Source organism: Gracilinanus agilis, chromosome 2 (genome assembly GCF_016433145.1).
Source record: "Gracilinanus agilis isolate LMUSP501 chromosome 2, AgileGrace, whole genome shotgun sequence".
Taxonomy (NCBI): Eukaryota; Metazoa; Chordata; class Mammalia; order Didelphimorphia; family Didelphidae; genus Gracilinanus; species Gracilinanus agilis.
The window spans coordinates 202442665-202466776 of NC_058131.1; the positions used below are offsets into that span (position 1 = coordinate 202442665).

General features: G+C 39.0%; 1 protein-coding gene across 1 annotated transcript in view; it reads left to right on the plus strand.

The window, feature by feature from the left end:
- The first annotated feature begins 14023 nt into the window (after nt 1-14023).
- COLEC11 (collectin subfamily member 11) overlaps nt 14024-24112 on the plus strand; it is a 55985-nt gene continuing 45896 nt past the window's right edge. The window contains exon 1 of the mRNA XM_044659564.1: nt 14024-14165. Within this exon, the coding sequence (XP_044515499.1) occupies nt 14036-14165 (130 nt within the window). The 5' untranslated portion in view covers nt 14024-14035. The remainder of the gene's footprint in view (nt 14166-24112) is intronic.

The window sequence follows — 24112 nt, forward strand, 5'->3', positions numbered from 1 at the left end:
CCTCCTTCCTTCCCTCTCTCATCCTTTCCTTTCTCCCTCCTTCCTTCCTTCCTTCCTTCCTTCCTTCTCTTCCTCCTTCCTTCTCTCCTTCCTTTCTTCTGTTTAAGCCTATGTCACCTATACCTATGTGATCTTGGGGAAGTTACTTAATCTCTTGTCTCTTGGAGATGCAGTTTTCTCAGCTGTAAAATGAGAGTTTTGGCCCTTAGATCTCTTTTAGCTCTTGATCTATGATTTTTCTAAACTGCTAGAGCATTTTTATGATTTCAGTTACTTCTAAAGGGTTAAAAAAGGGATTCTCCAACAGGGCCATCCACATGGCTGTAATGAGAACCCTGACATCATGTTTTCAACTTTCCCACACTTTTTCCTCCTAATTATTATCCAGGCTGGACAGCTGATCTATTTCAAACAGGAAGCTGTTTACAGATAACACTTGCAACTGATCTGCCTGGTTTGCTGAACTGTCTGAAAGCAGAAGGCACCAGTGCTCCCAATTTAAGACCGCCAGGCTTCTGTAAACAGCAGCGATGAGGTTCCCTGGTGCAGTGTCCCTGCAGGCAGGCAATGGTCAGGAGGCCCCCTTCTTCACCCAGCGAGCCTAAGGTAGGAAAGTTTCTGAAATTTTATACTTTTTATACCTAGACGGAGAAAACCACCCAGCTAACATTTCGAACATCAAAGAGGTACTGAGAGGAATAATCCAAATCTAAATAATGTCAGAGGGGAAGGAGGTATGGCTGGACGTGAGGTAGAACTGATGAAAATAGAAGACAGAAATCTTTTTTGACTATAACAGAAGAAGCAGTTTTTCAAAAAACTACAATACTTGTTTCCTGAGACTCAGTGAACTTGGGATAGGTAACTTGATGAGTCAACCCTTCAGAGTACTGTAGGAAAAGAACAACAGTACTTACTACTCACTTTTTTTGCGACTTTAAAATTTATTTTAAAAAATTGATTAGGAAGAGTGATTGTTTCACTTTGAAATATCCTCACCAAAGTGAAGAAAGTATTGTAATAAGAATAGAACTTTGAATCTGACAATACTAGATCAGAAAGGGACCTCAGAAATCATTCAATACATTTATATAGTCCTCTAAGGCTTGGAAGGCACTTTATATACATTATCTCATTTAATCTCATTTAAGTCTCATAATAACTTTCTTTTTTTAAAGCCTTTACCTGCCATCTTGGAGTCAATACTGTGTATTGGCTCCAAGACAGAAGAGTGGTAAGGGCTAGGCAATGGGGGTTGAGTGACTTGCCCAGGGTCACACAGCTGGGAAGTGTCTGAGGCCAGATTTGAATCTAGGACCTCCCATCTGTATGTAGGTCTGGCTCTCAATCCACTGGTTCACCCAGCTGCCCCCACAATAATTTTTTTTTAATCTTTACCTTCCATTTTAGAATTAATACTGTCTATTTGTTCCAAGGCAGAAGAGGGATAAGGGCTAGGCAGTGGGTGTGAAGTGATTTATCCAGGGTCACACAGCTAGGAAGGGTCTGAGGTCAGATTCAACCCCTGGACCTCCAGTCTCCACAATACTCTTTAAGTAGGTGTTATCATAATCCACATTTTATGGGTGAGTAATCTCAATGGGGATTCAAAGAGGTTGAGTGATTTGCTTTCATTTTACATATTATAAAACTGAGACCCAGAGAGGGGAAGTGATCTTCCCAAGGCCACAAGAAGAAACTAGTAGAATTATATTGTGTCTTTAGAACCTGGTTGAAATTGTCTGATTATATGTATGTATGTATGTCCATATATAATGTATATATGTATGTGTGTCTACACACGTGTACATATAATGGCCCCAGAAAGATCCTGTTAGATTCCTCCTCCCCTTTTCCAAATAGCCCTTGGTTATTATATTATATACACATATTTATGGATATACACATATATTATATACAATTATATATAGAAATAAAATCGTGTAGTGGATATCTATATAATCAGACAATTTCAATCAATAGACATGCATATGTGTATATATATATGCACATCTATATCATATTATTCTACTCTACAGATATGTACATGCACACAGATATATATAATGTCTCAATATAAATAAATATCTGTATTTGACTTGCTCATTGAGTATAAGTCTAGCGAGACTGAAAATAATCCTTACTAAATGATCAATGGTGCTTTTCAAAAATGGTTGAGAAATCTGTATGTTGTAATGCAGAGAGCATGGGATCAGGAGTCAAGAGACATTCTTTGTAGTCTTGACTCTCGCAGGGCTTACTCGTATGGCTTTGGGAGAATTACTTGACCTCTCGGGGTCTAGTAATCTTCCCTTGTAAAATGAGAGGATTGGACTCAAAGGATCACGGACGTCCCCTCCGGCACTAACATCCCTTCTAGTACTAACATTCTCTGACTTTAACTACAGAAATGCAAATTATAATGGAAGGATGGCATGCCGGGTGCCAAGAGGAAGGAGGGGGCTTTTGCTTCCCCAGTGGATTATTTTATACAGTCCCTAAAGCTGGAATGAAGGAAGGAAAAATCATCCTGTCCTAATTTCATGCTGAAGTAGAGCTATGCTCAGATAAAATACACTCCTGGAAGGACTATGTCATTGGAACTGAAGTAAAGTATGATTCATAGAGGGGCTCCCGATTTGTAGGGCAAACGCATAAACAAGAGCATCTATGTGTAATGATGAGTTATGGATTGGTTTGGGAACCTGGGAAGGCGAAGTAGTTTTCTGGAGTTACGCTGAGATTAGGGAAATAAAACACCTTCTGAAAGAGAGTACACCCAGCACAGCCTTAGAATGGAAAACTGAGAGGACAAATCGAGAGTCGTTTAATGCTTGGAAAAGGCAATTGGAAAAGTAAGACTACTTTTTCCATTTTGGCCTCGGTTTTCAAGGCGTTAGAGGATGAGGAAAAGGTTGTTGCCCCAGAAATCGGTGCTGAGATCTGTCATGCTTTGCTTTCTGGACAAAGGCAAACAAATGCCACAGGAGGGAAAATTATGAGTTGGGAATTCACTGTCTGAGCTCCCAAAACCACCTTCTGAAATGACCACTGACAAGATATTTATGGCACATATAAAAATGCTGAGTCCTATGGTAGAAATTCAATAATAATATAGTGCCTTTTCTCTGGGACTAAGGGGTACCTTTTATTCACGGTCTCATTCATTCTTATAATATCTGGCCAACTACTCAGAATTAGAATTTCTCTCCAAACTCCCTCAAGAAGTTTTTTTTTTTAATAGGTTGCTTTAAAAATTAAAAAAAAAATTTAAAGACTCCCCTTTTGGAAGTGAGGGAATTAATCTCTGTTAACTCCTACTGGGAGAGATAAGGAAGGCTTCTTGGGTGGTAGTTGTGTGTGTGTGTGTGTGTGTGTGTGTGTGTGTGTGTGTGTGTGTGTGTNTGTTTTATGTTGTGTGTGTGTGTGTGTGTGTGTGTGTGTGTGTGTGTGTGTGTGTGTAAATATGTGTGTGCACATGCACCTATGCATGTGCATCAAAGAACTGATTTAGATTCTTTCTGTCTCATTCTCTGTCTCTGTCTCTGTCTGTCTGCCTTTTTAAATCCTTTTTTTTCCACCTTAAAACTGACTTTAAATATCGATTCCAAGGCTGAAGAGTGATAAGAACTAGGCAATGGGGGTTAAGTGATTTACCTGAAGTCACATAGCTAAGGAAGTGTCTGAGGCCAAATTTGAACCCAGGACCTCCTTTCTCTAGGCCTATTTCTCTATTCACCAAACCACCTAGCTGCCCCTAGATTCTCTTTAATACCAAATTCTTCTGCCTTGGCAAATTGGTAGTAAGAACTGAGGGAATGAGTTCAATCAATCAGTTCTCCTTTTTCTAACTGGCATCTCTGAGGCCGCAGCCTAACCTGTGCCATTCCATACTGATCTCTGAGGGACCCTTTCTCAGCAAAGGCGATTGAGCCTTCTCGAAGCCTCTGCTTAGGCCTGTGAGCAGGGAGAGAATTAGGACGTCCAGCTGCCCCACAATTTATGGTTACTTTTTCTGCTAGAATTTTTAGCCCTAGGACCATGAGAATTTCCATCTTAGTTCTGGAAATGCTTTAAAAATTATGCCTATCTTTAATCTATGATGAATAAATGATGAAAAAGAGTTTATTAAACACTGACTAGATGCAGGCATTTTGCTAAGCTTTGGAATACAAAAAACAAAAGCAAAGACAAATTACATTTGAATGATCAATAATACTGAGCCATGGTTTGGGGTATAAAGGATTTTAGACATAGATGGAACAAGCATCTGCCTACAGTTGTGATTTGGGGCTCACCAGGATTAAAAAAAATAATAAAATAACAATAACTCACTTATACAGTACTTCATGGTTTGGGAAGTACTTTCTTCACGTCACCTCTGTAAGGTGGATGGCACATATATTATCTTAGCTCTGAAACTTACTAGCTCTATGACCTTGGGCAAATTACTTAATTGTTCTGAGCCTCGGTTTCTTTCTTTCTTTCTTTCTTTCTTTCTTTCTTTCTTTCTTTCTTTTTCTTTCTTTCTTTCTTTCTTTTTTTTAAATAAAATGAGGAAAATAATACTTGCATTACTTTCCTCATAGGGTTAATTGGAGGAATGTGCTTTGAAAATGTTAGATTACTATGTAAATAATGATGATTATATAAATTAAGTAATTATCTTCAGGTGAAGAAAATGAGGTTCAGAAATTAAATTATTTGACCATGGTGATGAGGCTAGAAACTAAAACCCAGAATGCTTAACCCTAAGTTTAGTACTTTCTTTTAATATACCACATTACTGTCCCTAATATAGGTCCTAGTCCCCCTCTTCGACCCCTATCTCTCCTCCAAAAAAAAAAAATTCCCAATTACCTCATTAGATATTCATTCATTACCTGAGGCCTTTTGTTATCCAATGATCCTTTATTAAATTGCAAATTCATTTGTGAGGGAAAGCATCTTAAATCAAAATATACTTAAAACTGGAAGGGACAACAAAGATCATTAAGTTCAGACCCCTTATTTTATTTTTTAAAAAACCCTGTGTATTGGCTCCAAGGCAGAAGAGTGGTAAGGGGCTAGGCAATGTGGGTTAAGTGACTTGCCCAGGGTCACACAGCTAGGAAGTGTCTGAGGCCAGATTTAAACCTAGGACCTCCCATCTCTAGGTCTAGCTCTTAATCCACTAAGCCACCTAGCTGCCCCTCAGACCCCTTATTTTAAAGATGAGGAAACTGAGATTCATACATTGGTAACTAGCCCAAGGTTACACTAAGATAGTAAATGACAGAGCAAAGATTCAAACTCAGGTCCTTTGATTCTAAAACAAGAGCTCTTTCCACTGGGATATACTGTCTCCAAATACGTTATTGAAGGCTAGCTACTTAAAAGCAAGAAAGACCCTGGGGAAGGGAGTAAGGGCATCATGAAGGAGTGAGGTTATAGAACACTAAAGGAAGATATTTCAGTCTTGACAGTTTTCCTGAAGCCTTGTAGGACGGTGAATGAGTCATACAAGTTTTTTTGCCCCTTCTTCCTAACCTAGAGGAGGTTTGTTTGAACTCCTGGGAGTATTATGCAGGTGAAAGGTATATTCTGTGGGGTACCCTGCTGTGTTTATGACTTGCCCTCAGATATTTATTGAACAAAGTTCTTATCTCTTGAAGCTTGTTGGGAGAAAAAACAAGTTACTTGAAGATTATTATGAAAAATGAAATTTAACACAAGGCACTATTAACTGACACTAATAACTGTTTTTTTTTTTTTTTGGTGGGGAAAAAGCCAACTTTCTAAGATTTTAATTCCTACCTATCCTGGCTTTTCCTCAGAGTCATTAACTGTTTATTTAAAAAATATTACACTTTTGGGGTTGCTAGGTAGCACAGTGGAAAGAGAACAAAGTCTGGAATTGGTAGGACCTGGGTTCAAATCTAGCTTCAGTTCCTAGCTGTGTAATCCTGGGCAAGTCACTTAACCTGGATTGCCTAGCCTTTGCCATTATAAAAAAAAAAAAGAATCACGCTTTTATTGATACTTTTTGCCCTAACATCGTAATCATTTCTGGAAATTACTTACCTTTAGTGTCTACCCTCTTTGAGGCTTTAACTAGTATCAAAGAAAAAGAATTGAACAAAATTAACTAACAAAGTTACTTTCTGGGAGTCATAGATAGTTGGAAAGGACGTTACAGATCATTAGGGCATAATATTGAAGAATTTAGGGCTTGGAAGGGACCTTAGAGAACAGCTGGCCCAGTGATGGTGAACATTTTAGAGACAGAGTGCCAAGCCCCACCCCTATCCCTCATCCCCAGACCGTGTGCTGTGCCTGCCCCCACCCCAGACCCTGTGCCTGCCCCCCCAAAGTGCCAAGTGAGCCCTGCCTCCCCTTTGCCCTAACAGGGGATGGAGAAAGTGCTCTCATTGTGCTGTTGCTGGTTGGAGGGGCGGGTGATGGGAAAAAAATGTCCTCAGGTGTAGTGGAGAGAGGGAAGGGAGCAGCTCTGCCCGAGTCCCCCTGCCTTTCTAGTAATGAACTCTTGGGGGTGTGGAGTAGGGAGGGAGGGTGGCCAAGTGCCCACAGAGATCGCTCTGCGTGCTATCTTTGGCACCTGTGCCACAGGTTCGCTATCTCTGATCTAGTCAATCCCCTCATTAATAAAAAGCTTTTATTTTCTCACACTCCCATCTCCTTGGTCCCCACTGGGAAAAAACCAAACCCAAACAAAACAAAACCAAATCTTGTTTGACAAATATGCATAGTTAAGCAAAATAAATTCCCACATTGGGCATGTCCAAAAATATTTCCTATTTTGTATCTTGTGTTCATTTCTTCCCTTTCAGGAGATGGGTAGTGGGGTTCATTGTTGTTCTTCTGGAATCATCAGCCCATTTTGCAGATGGAAAAGATGAGGTCCAGAGAGGCTGAGTTAACTGTTTAGGTCTCACAGTGAGACTATGACAGAGACAGGAGAGATACCAGGCTTCCTAATTGATGTATTAGTCAGGGTTGCTTCCATTATACATGCCGCCTTTTGAAGTATCAGCCAGAAAAAATAATTTTATGTCCTTTTAGGACTTAGCACTATTCCTTGTAAAGTAGGAACACTTGAATGCATAGCTTTTAAGTAATCTGCAGACATTTCCTCCTGTGTATGTTTGCTCTCTCTCCCTCTCTCTCTCTCTCTCTCTCTCTCTCTCTCTCTCTCTCTCTCTCTAAACCCTTATCTTCCATCTTAGCAGAAGAATGGTAAGGGCTAGGCAATAGGGGTTAAGTGACTTGCCCAGGGTCACAGAGCTAGGACGTGTCTGAGTCCAGATTTGAACCCAGGACCTCCCATCTCTGGGCCTGACTCTCAATCCACTGAGCCACCCAGCTGTCCCCTGATTTCCCTATTTTTAAGAACATCACCATTTTCCTAGGCACACAAACTTGAAAAAAGTCATCTCTGACTTTTAAAATTGACCGCTATATTAGTATCCAAGTCCTGTTGATACTATCTCCTAGATATCTCTAACATTCTTTTTCCTCTTTCCATTCCCGATGTTACCACTCTGGGTCAGATAAAATGAAGAACTAGCTATTATTGTAGCCTCTTGGACTTGCAGTCTCTAGTTTCTCTCCACACTTCAATCCATTCTTCATACCCTCAAGGTAATCTTCCTAATGCACAACTCTGATCATATCATTATTCTATTCAAAAGCTATCAATGGCTCCCCAGTGCCTCCTAAATGAAATTCTTGTTGTATAGCTTGGAATACAAGGTGTGACATAATCTGATCTCAATCCACCTCTCTGGCCTTATCTCACACTATTCTTCATTATATATTTTATGTGAAGCTGCTGATGCTTTTCTCTTTTACATTACCTTCCATCTATTTTATGTTTATCTTATATGTACCGATTAATGTATATAGCCTTCCTTATTTGAATATAAACTCCTTGAGGGCTGGGCTTGTTTTTGAAAACATTTTTTTCATTCCCAGTACTTAGCACAGTGCCTGGAACATACTAAAAGCTTAATAGGCAGTTGCTGTTTAGTTATGCTTCAACTAAAGCGTCCCTGATTCATCCCTTGTGTTCTTGTTTTAGTACATTTACTCACTACTGGAAGCCATCTCTGCTTTTTAAAATTTTACTCCTCCTTCAAGACCAGCTCAAATCCTACCTCCTTTATTGATTAATTACACTTCAGCCAAACTGGACTAGTCCCAGTATCTCCAATTTGCCCCTCGTGTTCTTGTCTTAGTATATTTGCTCACAAATGGAAGGCCCATTTGCCCCATCTCTGCCTATTGAAATTTTATTCAACTTTCAAGATCCGGCTCAAACACCACCTGTTTTTTCAATGTGCTTAATATTGATCAATTTTTACAAATTTACATATGTATAATTTATTTTTATTAATTTTTTTGTTTATCGAAGTGCCTCTTCTGTCCCTTTTCTGGGACATGATTTTCTCTGCTGTGAAAATTTCAAGAGTTGAAGTAGATGGCCTTTGGCTTTAGAGCTATGATTTTGTGATATTATGAGAGAGTATCTCAGACTACCCATTAGAGTGCTAGGCACATAATAGATCATTGAAAAACTGGTGTACTGATTTCTTGTACAGAATTGAGAAAATCACCATAAAATATTCTGCATTTTTCATTAGCAGAATGGGGTTTGACCTTCTTGAGCCAGAGTATGAAAATCACACCTTCATATTCCATCTGGCTTTTGTATTCTGAAGTTTTCTTGATACCGACGCTTGAGATTGCTTTGGCTAAATTTTGTCTTATTAAACAAAAACAAAGGTACTCCTTCCCTTTGCTCTAACAAAATGTTTTCTACTCTGTTTTTTCATGCTTGTATTCATTTTGATGTTTCTGATTTTTCAAAGCTTCTGATGTTGGAATGATTTGACTGAGCTTCTGATCATAGCCATTTAGACATCTTGTTTATTCATCTGCAGCTCATGGATCCGTGCTTCTCTCTATTACCACTAATCTTCCCACTTTCATCAGGCAAGCTCTCTTGTGTGTGAGAGGGAAGGACATCTGCACACCCCAAAGATGCACCCTCCTTCCTAGCCTCTCCTTGCCAGGAGAAGAAATCTGGGCTTTATGAACAGAGTGTACCGACGCTTAGCAGAGAAAATCCTGGGCACATCTGCTTGCCATTCAAATATGGAGACTCCAAAGTCTTCAGTTAATCTTAGCTCATACCCAGCTTTCTTATTCTTTATCGTGTTGAAATATATATTTTTTAAATTTTAAACCCTTAACTTCTGTGTATTGACTTATAGGTGGAAGATTGGTAAGGGTAGGCAATGGGGGTCAAGTGACTTGCCCAGGGTCACACAGCTGGGAAGTGTCTGAGGCCAGATTTGAACCTAGGACCTCCTGTCTCTAGGCCTGGCTCTCAATCCACTGAGCTACCCAGCTGCCCCTGAAATATTTTTTAAGAGGCTCAGAACACCACGGGTGAAAGGGAACTTTATTTTTCCTTGAGCAACCTGTATTATTTTTCTTCATTATTGCAAAGTTAAGTCAAAAATACCTCAAATTTAGATTCTCCTTTAAGCTAAGCTGAGTCCTCTGTAACTCTAAGGTTCCCACTTTTGTTCTGCCTTACCTTCTGAAGCACCCATTCATGTGGGCTCATTCAAGACCTTTTTTTCTCTCATCCTTTTTCTTCTCAGTTATCACTCCTTTAACCGTTGTCAACACTTAATCATTTAACTTTCAAAGCTGACAATATTAAGATAGTAATCTCTGCTTGGTCTCTTAGGCATTAATCTCTCTTTCAGACTCTGACAAATGATGTCCACAGACTTTGGAAAAGATGGCCTGCTTCATAGACAGAAGATGCTCCTTCTTAGACACTTGCTGTGTGGTAGAGTGGACCTGGAGTCAGGAGACAAGTGTTTGAGTCCTGTCTCTGCTCTTTCATAGGCCTGTAACTTAGGCTAGTCATTAGCAGGCCTCTTTACATCTTGGTTTTCTTATCTTTAATACAGATAATAATAATAAAAATAATACTTATAACACCTAACGCAGTTATAAGGAAAGTTTTTGTAAGGAAAACAAATTACTCAACTTAAAAAAATAATATTTTATTTTCCCTCTATTACATGTAAAAATAATTTTCTAACATTATTTTTTTGTTTTGAGTTCCAAATTCTGTCCCTTCTTCTGACCCTTCCCTCTTTTCCTCCTTTCCTTCCTCCCTCACCTACTCCCTCCCTGAGAGAGCAAGCAATCTGATATAGATTTTACATGCATAATCATGTAAAACATTTTTCTTTTTTTTGTGGAAGAGCTCTCAAAAAAAAAGTTGAAAGAAAATGAAATAGAATATGTTTCAGTCTCTATTCAGACTCCAGTACTTTCTCAGAGGGAAGATGGCAATTTTCATCATGAGTCTCTGGGATTGTCTTGGATCACTGTATTGCTGAGAATAACCAGGTCATTCAGGGTTGTTCAACAAGAAATATTGCTTGGGGTACAGCTAGGTGGCTCAGTAGTTTGAAAGTCAGGCTTAGAGATGGGAGGTCCTGGGTTCAAATCTGGCCTCAGATACTTCCTAACTATGTGACCCTGGGCAAGTCACTTGACCCTCATTGCTTAGCCCTTACCACTCTTCTGTCTTGGAACCAATACAGAGTATTGATTCCAAGATGGAAGGTAAGGGTTTAAAAAAAATTGCTGGCACCGTACCATGTTCTTTTGGTTCTGCTCACTTCACTTAGCATCGGTTCATATAAATTTTTCTAGATTTTTTTCTGAAATTATCCTGCTTGTCATTTCTTATAGCATAACAGTATTCCATAACTATTACATATGAAGGGGACAGCTATGTAGAGGTCCTGGATTCAAATAAGGCCTCAGATACATTTAGCTATGTGATCCTGGGCAAGTCACTTAATCCTGATTGCTTAGATATTATAGCTCTTTTTTGCCTTAGAACCAATACACAGTATTGATTCTAAGACAGAAGGTAAGGATTTAAATAAACTATTATATATCGCAACTTGTTCAGCCATTCCCCAATTGATGGACAACCTCTCAATTTCCAATTCTTTGCTACCACAAAAAGAGCAGCTATACATATTTTCGTTCAAATAGGTCTTTCCCTTTTTTGGGGATATTTTTGGGATACAGACTTAGTAATGGTATTGATGAAAGCCTCCCTACCATCTGGCACATTGATGCCATGTTTGTGAGGTTCTGAATCTCTTTCTTACCCCTTCTCAAATCAATGCTCCTGCTATGGATTTTTAATCCACCTCTTGTTCCTGAAATCTTCAATTTATCAACACTTACAAATCAAATGGCCAATAAAAAACCACTGAATGATCACATAAATGTGTATGATGCACCCTCTTCCTGTTTTGAGATGTTATTATTATTAAATCTAGCAACACACACAAATATTACTTATGGTACTACAACCCAGCTATGGGTTCATTATACAGGCTGCCAGTCCCCTTGGTCTTTACTTTACTTGGTCAGAATGGTACCTATGACACCCAATACTGGGCAGTGGTAGAGGAAGCACAGATACCCTCTTGGCTCTCTCCATGAAAATCTGCAGTTGGATTTTGGCTATGTCTAGGAGGAAGGCAATAAGGTCAGTGATGCAGGTGATAGTGGTACCAATCCCAAGGAACTTGGTTGTTGGGGGCACATCTGTAGGCTTGAATGCAACCAATAATGTACTTCTGAATGAATATGCACAGTTGCCATGTTGGTGAACCCATGGCACATGTGCCCCTGTGTGCTGGAGGGGACTGCTTTTCAGTGTCAGAGGACATTTCTCACATGCCTCGCTCCTCTGCCCAGTAACCCAATGTAAGCATCTCCTCCCTCCCCTGTCTGAGATAAAGTAGGGGGGCTCACAGGTGGCTTGAGGGTGCAGTTTGGGCACACAATCTCTAAAAGGTTCACCAATACTGGTTTAGAGTTCTCTGAGTATAGTTCCAAATTGTTTTCCAGAATGGTTGGATCAGAGCACAACTCTACCAACAGTGTATTAATTATTCAACTCCTTTTTTTAAATTATAAAGATATTTTATTTTTACCAATTACATATAATAACAAATTTCCACATAAGTTTTCTGAAGTTATAGGGTCCAAATTGTCTCTCTCCCTCCCTCCCTTCCTGCCTCAAGAGCTGGCAAGCAATTTATATATATTACTTAACTTAAAGCCTCAGTTTCTTCATCTTCTACAAATGGGGCAAATAATACTAGCACTTCACAGGGTAGTGAGGATAAAGTGTTTTGTAAATCATATAGCCCTATAGATATGTAAATTATTACTATTAATAAATTATAAGGTGTTACATTAAAACAGGTTATTATAACTGCCTCCAAGGTCAGTAGATCTTTCTTTGGATAGATATTGAGGCATCTTTACAGTTATAAGAGTTCCTAAGTGATATAGTCAGCAAGAGATTTAGTTGTGGTGAGTAAGTAAAACAGAAATTTGGGAATCAGAAATTACATATTTTCCCACTGACTGTAATCCTTTGGGCTAGACAGAAGGTCCCAAGACAAGAGACCCTGGGACTCTGTCAAAACCCTGTGACCTTGAGTAGCAGAGAATAACAGGGAGGGAGGAAAAAAGGGAGGAAGAGATAGAGACAGAGACCCAGAGAGAGAGACAGAGAAAAAGGGGAAGAAAGACAGACAGAGGGTGGGGTGGGGAAGGGAGGGAGGAAAGAAGAGAGGAAGAGACAGACGAAAAGAAACAGAGAGAGAGACAGAGACAGAGAGATACAGAGACAGACAGAAACACGAGAGAGAGAGAGAGAGAGAGAGAGAGAGAGAGAGAGAGAGAGAGGGAAAGAGAGAGAGAGACAAGAGGGCAAGGAAGAGGAGAGGAGAGAGACAGAAATAATGATTCCCCATCGCCATTTTCCTGCTGAATGTCCCATGCTTCATTTTGCCTATGTATCTTCAGATTGTATTTGAGTGGGCCATTGCCTGTCAGGAGAAGAGGAAGCAAAGCTCCAATATTTTAAACCAGGTCTTAAGGAGGTAAAGCAATATTGGCCAAGATTTAGCTTCCTGATTTGCAAAATCCTTACAAAGTATCTGTACTACTTGCTAGAAAAGTTACATTGATAACATTGGGACACTTTTAAAGAGAATGCTTATGTTTACAGTTGCCAAGTTTGTATTATGAGGGCAGTGTATTCCCTGGCACCTGAAGATTTCTTTGAGTTCTTGATTCATTATCTTGGAGAGATTTAGACAGTATCTTTTCAAAGGGTAGGAGGTTCACCCAAATGACATTTATGGTCTCTTTCTTCTCTAAGATTATGTGATAAACAGAGTCCTCATTTCTCTTCCTTACAAATAAACAAAAACATCAAAGTGGCTTGAATGACCTACAGTGGATGCTTGCTGGATTTTTGATATTTTAATTCATTTATTGATTTTTTGAGTCCCTGGGTGTTAGGAAGGGAGGTATACCAAAGAGGAAAGTAAGCTACTATTTTCTTTCTGGCTTATAATCTAATTAATGAGACAAGAATATTAATTGACAATTTTTTGCCAAGAAAAAAAGTACCATGTCAAGAGTACCTTGAGTTTTACAAACACTTTTCTCACAACAATATTGTTTCACAGGTAGTGAAGGTATCATTATCTCCTTTTTACAGATGAGCAGAGAGGTGAAGTGTGTTGTCCATGATCACAAAGCTAGCAAATGTCAGAGATGGGATTTAAATTCCTTCTAAGCACACTGCATCTCCCTTATCTCTATTCCCAAGCATAGTAGATTGATTCCCAAGTCCATCCTTCCACTGAACCACCCAGAGCCAAAATGAGTGATAAGGGCAAGAAGAACCATAGTAGATAGTCACAGTCCATGTACCACTCCCCAATTATGATGGCTTTCATCTGAAGAAATTCTGGTCAAATGTACAAGCAGGGTAGCGCCAAGGCTTTTTGACATTGCAGGGTAAAGAGCTATTGGGTTTTTGCCTTTTAAAAAAATTCCTATAACTGTTTATCCATTCTTTTATTTAGGAGTCAATGACCTGCAAATACTCATTATGAAGAGAGATCTGGTTTTCCTGGGGAGTCTAATTAGCCTGGTCTTCCTGTCTTTGCTAAGATCTGGATCCCCTCAACATCTTGCAGAAGAGGCCTGCTCTGTCCAGATTCTTGTCCCAGGCCTTAAAGGTAACATATCAGTCCCTTCTTTCTCTTTGATTTACCCACTGCCTGAGCAGTTGTCTTGGGGATTTCTTTTCAAGTAGGTCCCAAGCAACGGCCAATCTCTGGAGCCAGATACCTGGTGTCTGCAGAGTTCTGGGGACTGGGCAGATAAAGTGAACTTCTTCCTGCCTCTGTGTGTAGGGCTATCATTGAATAAATTGGGGGCAATCCCTGGGAGGGCTACAGGACTGGAATAAATCATTCCTGTGAATCTTCTTCTCCCTCAACATTTTTATTCAAATAGAAAGAGATTTTTCCATTTAAGTCCTCATCTGATGTTTCATCACAGAATAGAAGTGGCCTTGGTTTCTTGAAGACAATGCCAGAAAACTACAAGCAATCTAACAAGTTTTTTACCAAGACAGAAATGGTCCATGCATGGACCTTATATATAGCATTTCCCACTCAAGGACAGGTTTAGTTAGCCAAGGACAAATGTAATTCCACAAGGGCAGGTTTTTCTCCCTTTTGTATTTGCATTGCCAATACCTGGCACAGTGCCCAGCACATAGTATACAGTTAATAAATGCTTTTCTGTTCATTCATTTGATTAAATTTGAAGAGTGTCATCATAAGAGGGTTGGCTATAAGAAAATTAATTTTCAGCCATAACACTCGTCAGAGAACAGCTACCAAAAAACATTTATGAAATGTCTACCTTATGGAGATTCAGTGTATTGTAGTGTAAATAAATCTAGATTTGGACTCATAGAACTGGGGTTTGAATCCTGACTCTTTCTAACTAGCTTTGCAACCGTTGGGAAATTATCAGTTTTTCATTTATAAGATGGAGGCACAGAATTCAGGGGTGCTTAACTTAGGGTCTGTGAATTTATTTAAAAATATTTTGATAACTATTTCAATATAATTAGTTTCCTTTGTAATTCTGGGCATTTTCTTTTTTGCATTTTAAGACATTTTTTGAGAAGGGGCCATATGCTTCACCAGACTACCAAAAGAGTTCACGTCACACACAAAAAATTAAGAACCCTTGGATTAAGTAATTTTAATGGGCCTGCTAGCTCTTAAATCTGTGAATATTAATAGCAAGAGAAGTTACATTTTTAATGGGTATCTAAAAAATCTCATCTGCTTTTTGTCTTGCTTTAGGTCCAGCCCAACGTCTTTCTTTCTTTTAAATATTTTTTAAAATTTATAAATATACTTAATCAAACAGAATTCAGTGACTTGCCCAGATCATATAGCTGGTAAGTATCTGAGGTCAGATTTGAACTCAGAAAGATGAGTCTTCCTGATTAGGATTTTATTCACCACTACCTAGCTGCCCCTAATTTCTTTTTGATGTTGGACTTGTGAATCAATAATAATTTTTAATTTTCAGCATATTTATAATTCTAATGGAATAGATAGCATGTCACCATATTGCATAAGTAACATCAGCCTCTTTGCCTTTACTGGTTTTTCATTGCCCCTTCAAGATAACCTGATAGATCAAGAATTCTTGAAAGAGAGCTCACATTTTCTATCATTTGTGGTCTCTCCAAGGAGATTAATGTATAATGGAAGTCATGAAATGTCTTTCTGAAAGGTCATGTGAGCAAATCTCAGATTCTTAACCCATCTCTTCCATCACTTTTCTTGGTCATCATCCTTCTTGACCTCTCTATAGCATTCAATACTATTAACCTTTCTATCCTCGAAACTCTCTCCTTGCCTGAAGTCTATGGTATTGCATCATACAGAGATGTAGGAAGAGAACCAGATCACTCCTTCTCTGGCTCTTTTGTTGGTTCCATTTCCCAATCTCATCTAGGAAACTTTTGAGTGTTCCCTAGTGCTTTTGATCTTCTGTTCTCTCTTCTTTTCCCCTTCCCTTTCTCTATATCTTGAAATCCTACGCTCAGTCGAATACAAATATTTCTTCCTCCACATAATCTTCCATAGCCACCGCACAAAATTGATTATTTTGGGGGCAGCTGGGTAGCTCAGTGAATTGAGAGTCAGGCCTAGAGATGGGAGGTCCTAGGTTCATATCCGGCCTCAGACACTTCCTAGCTGTGTGACCCTGGGCAAGTCACTTGACCCCCATTGCCCACCCTTACCACTCTTCCACCTATGAGCCAATACACAGAAGTTAAGGGTTTAAAAAAAAATAAAAAAATTGATTATTTTCATTGTCCACATAGTACATAGGATTAGAGGCTCATAGTTTTATTTTATTTTATTAAAAAAATTTTTTTTTTATTTTGAATATTTTCCCATAGTTACATTTTCCATGTTCTTTCTCTCTCCCCCAAACCCCCTAACCCCCCTTAGCCGACACACAATTCCACTGAGTTTTACATGTATCATTGATCAAGACCTAATTCTATATTATTGATAGTTGTTTAGTGTCTACATCCCCAATATTATCCCCATCAGCCCATGTGTTCAGGTGGTTGCTTTTCTTCTGTGTTTCTCCTCCCAGTCTTCTTCCTCTGAATGTGGCTAGTTTTCTTTCTCATAAGTCCCTCAGCCTTGCTCTGGATTCTTGTGTTGCTGCTGGTAGAGAAGTCCGTTATGTTCGATTGTACCACAGTGTATCAGTCTCTGTGTACAATGTTCTCCTGGTTCTGCTCCTTTCACTCTGCATCAATTCCTGGAGGCAGTTCCAGTTCACATGGAATTCCTCCAGTTCATTATTCCTTTCAGTACAGTAGTATTCCATCACCAACAAATACCACAATTTGTTTAGCCATTCCCCAATCGAAGGACATTCTCTTATTTTCCAATTTTTGAGGCTCATAGTTTTAGAATTGGAAGGCATGTTAGCAGTTATCTAGACCCATTCCCAAATTTTATATATGAAGAAATTAAGACCTAAGAAGATTAAATTATTCTCCCAAGATGAGATAGGTAATAAATGGTAAAGCCAGCATTTGAACCCGGGTCCTTTGACTCCAAACCCAGTGCTCCTTTTATTGAACCCGTCTGCCTCCCATTATCATGTTCCCTTCTAGCTATTTTGTATATTTATCCAATCTCCCTTACTAGATCAAGAATTCTCTGAGGGCAGGAATTAGGTTTTCTTTTCTTTTCTATTAGCATTTGCACTCAGAATCAGTGTCTTGGACATAGAAGGCCTATAAATGCTTGAGTGAATGATACGAGGTAAGGATTTATTCATAATTTACATTTTTCCATAGAGGTCATGTAGTCCAATTTTCTTGTGTGCAAGAGACCCCACAGACCAATAGAGACATCGCCCTCATTTATTGCAATTTAGTCTATTCCAGATTTTTTATTTGTACAGTTCTGTAGATCATTAGCACTTTGAAGGGCTGAGGAGGAAAGTATCAACTTTGGCCTAGTTTTTCACTTAAGAAAAATAGTGCCATGGTTTCTACTAATTCCTCAATGAATGGGAAAAAAGACTATCAAACATTATGATTCCTAGGTGAAAGGAAGGACTTGACAAAGACCTTTGGCAAAACTGGAATGTGGAATCTTGGGTCTCCCACTTAGAGAGTGAAAATTAATGGCTTAGGACAGTGTCTTGAGATGAACTCGGGTTCCCAAACATAATGTGGCGAGCAGCCCATCATCAACTTATTGGACTGAGAAAAAGGCTTTAAAAAGGAACAATCCAGAGTCATATCCTCATACTTTTCACATCTCCCCCCAGGGATTCCTTAGGCAATTATTGTTCTGAAGCTCAGACTTTGCTGTGACACTTCTATGGGATTATCAAAAATGTTTTATCCAAAGCCAATAAGAAGTTCTCAGTATTTGAGAGTGAGCTGGAAAATAAACAAACAAACCCCAAAACTGTGATCAGTTGGAAAAAAAAAAGAGATTGGACCTCTGTAACTGGAAAAGCAAATGAATACCGTAAAATGATTGTTTCTTGGGAGCAATGTATGGAAAAGTTTAATCATCAGCTACTTTTGGACCTCAGTGAACAGTAGAATATATAATAGGATGCAGCCTAGTCAAGCATTTTGGGCTACAATCAAAAAGGGCTTTCAGATCTTCTTGAAAATGACTTCATATGTTTGGGGCAGCCAGCATATGGGGAATTTGGAAAAAGGAAAAATATGGCAAGGCAAGAAAGTGCTTTGAGGAGGTGAGCATCTGCAAGTGGATAGTTTTATTGCTAGTTATTGTCAGCCTGGTGTGTGTGTGTTATATAGGATATATATATATATATATATATATATATGGGTCCCATATCTTTTCTTTCTGATGTAACACAGGCACATATGAAAGAATGGGGAAGCCTCAAAAGATGTCTTCAAGGATAGCAGGGTGCTTCTTTATGATGCTGAACATTTGTCACCAAGCCATTTGGTGTATTCTGTGCTTGAGCCTTCTGGCAGCTTATAGCACAGCATAATGCATGAGGCTTTTTCTAGGGACAAAATAATAATAATAATAATAATGACAATTATTTTATTATTATTCCTGGCTTTTATATACCATGTAAGGTTTGTGAAAGTGATTTCAATACATTACTTTATTCAGTTGTCATGACAAATATTGAAGGAATTCTTGTTCTCGCTTTACTAGTGAGGAAAAAAGGTTAGAGTTAAGTGACACAGGTTAAAATAAGTAATAAGAATCAGAGGCAGGATTTGAACTCAAGAACTGTTTTTTTTTCTTTTTTTGTTTACTTAATACCTAGAGCAATGCCTGGCGCATAGCAGGTACCTAAAATGCTTGATGAATTGGCTAATAAAAAGCATTTTGCAAATGATTTAACATTTCAGATAGGTTCATGCATTTTTTTGAGCTGTAGAACTATTTAGAGGTCTTAAATGGCACAAACTACCCACCTGCCACCCTGCAACAGAGAATTTCAATTGAATTTCAGGCTCATTCATCTGAGTTATATTTTGCATTGATTTGGCTCTATCAGCATCTAATTCTAATTCTTATTCTTTACATATACAGAATTACTTAGCAGCTTTGTTTCTCTAGGTAAACCTAACTTTGTCACTACCAATAGGGAAAAACCTCAGAGTCAAGTTCATTAGTATATTTATAGGAACCTTTAAAATTCTAATATCTTAGTCTGCTTGGAGGAACAGGTGGAGCCAATATTAATTCATTTCCCTAACAATGATTACCATGATTACAAACATAATACTGTTCCCATTTCAACTTAGAGGCATTTGGTGGTCAATGTAGTCCCATGGTGGCAGATGTACACTGGGAATACTCAACACCTTGATTTTAAATTGGAGCAAGGGAAAGAAAGCCTTCTAGATGGAAGCAAAATTGTAAATTATGGGTCCCTAATTCCCTCCCAAATAAGCAAAGCATCACTGAGCAGAGGGAAAGGAGGCTCTCTTCTTCTGTAGGATACTTCCAACCATTGCTTCTGAATGACAGGCTTGACTCTGTGCAGGATTTATATTAAGCTGCAAAGCAGAGAGGAAACTGATTTGCAGACTCTCAAATTCATTCAGCTGGGGGATGAGTCCTGCTTTCCACTGCATTGCCTACCCTGGCTCACAAATGGTCTCTGTGTTATTCCATACATCAATTCATCCAAGAATTTTTATTTCATCAGGATGGGTACTTCCTTTGATGCAGATGAAAAGATCCTCCACTCCTGAGTTAACAGTCTTTATGAATTATGATGGCTGATGAGATTCATCCCCCTGTGCACAATCTGGCCACCAGCCTCTCCAAACTTAATTAGGCTGGTCCTTGAACAGCAGGCAAACAATCAGTTGCCAGGCCTGTTCCCAAAGCCTTTCTAGCTAGAGTTGAGGGATAGTTCTCAAGAACCCAGGGTTAACTTTGTGTCACAGTGAGTCTTCAGAGTTGGGTTTTAACGCTGCAGCAAAAACAATTTACATATTTTGACATTCAAGGCTCTTCACAGTCTGGCTCCAATCTACTTTTTTTTCCAGTTTGGCTTTTATGTTATTCTCTATCATAAATACTATGTTTCAGTCAAATCTGGCTATTCATTAGACCTCAAGTGTCATTTATAATTTTCTGCTTCCATATTTTTCTTCAAGCCAAAATTCTGACCACCTTCTGCCCCAAAATGACTACTTCATAAAATTCAACATATCCTATAAGGCTTAGTACAAATGCCTCCTTCAGGGAGGCTTCTCTGATCTTGGCCAGTGATAGGGATCTTTCCCTTATCTGACCTCATATCATTCTTTCATCTCTTAGGTACTTATTCTAATTTGTATTATATATGTATATGTGACCCTAGCCAAATTACTTCTCTCAATATTTTAGGTGACTCTCTAAAACTATAAATTGCAGAGAACCTACTGACCTAAGTTGGTAAGAGTTTCCTCATCTGGGAGTTCCCTATACTAAGGAACTCACAGGTACAGTTCCTCTCCCCAATTTATTTGTAGTAGTGTAGTGTGATTTGGTTTTGTTCCACTACTTCTATTTTTCCCTTACCTGAGAGCTTATTTCCAGCTCAGATGGGTTTTCCTCTCAGTCAAGGAGATTCACCCTTCCTTTCTTCCTCTTCAACTAGTCCCATTCATTAGTTTCTTTAAATTTCATTTTTGTTCCCCTTTGCAGAAAGGGTTTCTTTCATTTCCTTCATTATCCACTCTCTCTGTCTACTCTAGACTCTCATTCTCTGGTTCTTGATGCTTATAATTATCTAATCTTTAGTCACTGTATTCCTTCCAGAACCAAAACTTCTGAGGTATCCATTCTGCACTCTCCCCTTAACTTTCTGTAATTGCTCTGTAGGGCTTGCGTGGAGGATTTCTCTTTTGTGTTATGCCTCACTTCCAGAACAAAGCCAATTATGGTGGCTTATTGTTAGTGAGAGGGCACTACCTTATGGAAGCACCCCCACTTCCAAGTCCTGATTGTGCTGCCCATCTACACCCTCCTGTTTACCTTTTCCCCATTTACCTCAAAATCTCCTCCCTGTGTCCAAGTCCTCCTACTCTTCTAGGTTCCAGGTGCCTCCAGTAAATCCAATTCTTCCCATTCTGGATAGTATGAGTGCTCTTTTCAACTCTCCCCTGTCTCCCTTCACAGACATCTTTCTTCATCCATAGGTACATTCATCAGCAAAATCCCCTTTCACAACCAAAACAAGATCTTCCTACTCCTCTTTTGAAGTCCTCTGCCTCTCCTCACCCACAGCACTGCAGGCTTTTCTCTTCCTGAAACTATAGGAATCACCCTGCGCTCATTGCTAGCCCCTGATTTGACCTGGGCACATTACATATTTCTCTCTATTCCCTGGCTCCCTTCCCTGACATTTATGCACCCTCCCATTTTACAATGTAGTCCTTTATAGACCTTTGATTCACTGTAGACAAGGTGTTGCCAGATTTTGTTCACAATGTCTCAGGTCCTCATCTTTCTTGTTACCTCCATGGGATTTCTACCTTTACTTCTGCCCTTGTGTATATTTAGAAAGAAGTCTCTTACTTGGTTTGATGTTCCTATTGCTCTCCTTATCTGATGCATTTGTTTACCTCTACTTCATTTTTCTCAGCTGGAGTATACAAGAAGCAAGCGATCTCTTTAGGTCTGGTTTTCTTTATAAACATGTTTCTAATACCTTTTTAATATTGAATGCCAATCTTTTTTCATTTATGTTAAGATTTGTAGAGTAGGTCACCTAGGGGTATATCCTGAGTTCCATCATTCTTTTGAACACATTATTACATTCTCTCTTTCATTTGCCCATGAGTACCAAATAGTCTTATGTGATCTGAATTTCCCTTTATTTGCATGTGAAGGTCTTTCTCTTGATTACATGAAGAATTGATTTGGAACTGAATTGACGTATGAAATTTAACCACCATGAGTTTGCAGTTGGGTTTTTTTCCCCTGAAAGAAATCTTTGAATTCTTTCATTTGATATTTCATTTCCCATATTCAGATTTTTTTGGTAATTCTCTTATATTATTTCTCGTATTATGGTACCCAGCTGTTTTGTCATATTTTTTGGGAGGCCTATGATCCTTAGATTATTTCTATGCATCCTGTCTTGGAGATCAGTAAATTTTGCTTGAGCAGCAAACATATTTTCTTTTATTGTAATTGTTTTTTGCTTCTCTTTTTCTAGATTGTCCTTTATTTTTGTATATTTGTGTCCCTAGTCTATTCTTCTGTTTTTTCTTTCTTTGGTGAGACTTTTCATGACAGATTTGAGTTTTTCTATTTGGCCAATTATTTTTGCTATATGACTCATAAATTAAGTGACTTGCCCAGGGTAACCCAGCTAGAAAGTGCTTGAGGCCACATTTGAACCCAGGACCTCCCATCTCTAGGTCTGCCTCTCAATCCACTGAGTCACCTAGATGCACCACCACTCTCTACTGAGTCATTTAGCTATCCCTGAAAAGTGCTATTATCATTCCCATTTTATAGATGAGGTTGAGGCAGATTAAGTCACTTCCTGAGGCTGTAAAGTGGCAGAGTGGATAGATTGCTGCACTTGAAGTCAGGAAGACATCTTCCTGAGTTAAAATCTGACCTCAGACACGTATTAACTGTGTACCTTGGAAAAGTCATTTTACTCTGCTTCAATTTCCTTATCTGTAAAATAAACTGGAGAAGGAAATGACAGACCACTCCAGCATCTTTGACAAATGGGGTCATGGAGAACCAGACACAAATGAAATGACTGAATAACAACAACAACAAAAGGGGAGACCCAGGATTCCACATCACAGTTTTGCTGAACTTCTTAGTCAGTTCCTTCCTTGCACTCAAGAATCGCAAAGATTAAGAGTCTATTTCCCATTTATGGTTGGATTGGAAGAAACCACAGTACCATCAATCCATCCACTGTTCTCCTTGGGCCGGATCTTTGATGGGCCAAGATTTAATCTCTATCCCCTTCAACCTTAGGCTCAGTAAAGTGTTCCTTTGCACTTTTATCTGTATTCTTTAAGAAAGGGTAGGAAGCCTTATTATGGAATTGGCAAGAAACTCTCTACCTCTCCCTCAGACTTTGGCACCGAGGTTTTGATCTATCTGACAGGAGGTAGGAAAGATATTGTATTTCTTTTTTAAAAGCTCTCTCTGGTTGAGGGCTAACTTCCCTTGATGAAGGCTCTTAACCTAATTTTTGGTGATCATCCAATACATTCTCAAATCTTCATCTATGAAGGCTAGGCTGTAACTAGAACGTGGATGTTTGCTCAATAATCACCCAACAGCTCTAGGGGTCAGGGTTTCCCCAGTTAAAACTACAACAACCACCAACCTTTAAGGCAATTCCTTAGGTCTATACAAATCAATATTTGAGGAAAAGGGGCTGAAGTAGTCTTTGCATTAGGAGCAGATTCATTGCCCTACTGGATTTTTCATATGCAACTGAGCTTCTGAGCATCTCATATATCCTACAAGGTGTGGAATGATTTATATACCTGAAAAGGCCTCACCAGTCGTCCCATATTCTCTATATTTACCCCTTCTGACCTTCAAATTTGATGAGGTGTAGGGCAGAAGTGTTAGCCATATCTATGACACTTCTGAGTGGGGGCCTAAATTAGATTAAGCTGTAAATTGGAAATATTTAATAAAATAAATAGAAATACAATAGAACATAGATAATGTAATATGTGATTTTTCTAAGTCAATGTGACCTGTTAGGGATCTTTATGTATGGCTTCTTTTAAGTTTGATAGCATTGGCTGGTGTCTATATCTGAATACCATACTCAGAAAGTGGTCTGAGGAAGCCAAATAAGAGCAGGACTATCACCTTTCTCATTTTGAATATCATGTTTCTCTTGAGGTACAGAGGGTGCTCAGGAAGGACCTGCCCCTCTGGTGGCTGAGACACCATCTGTGGTGTCTTTCTCCTAACTCCCACCAGTGGCTCTAAAGTGCTCTAGCATGGGCATCAGCCACACTCCAGTAAAACCATTTCATCAGATGAGGGTACCCAAGAGCCCTCCAACTCATCAGTGATCTAGGGACACTACTAAGTCTTCTCCTGGCAGAATG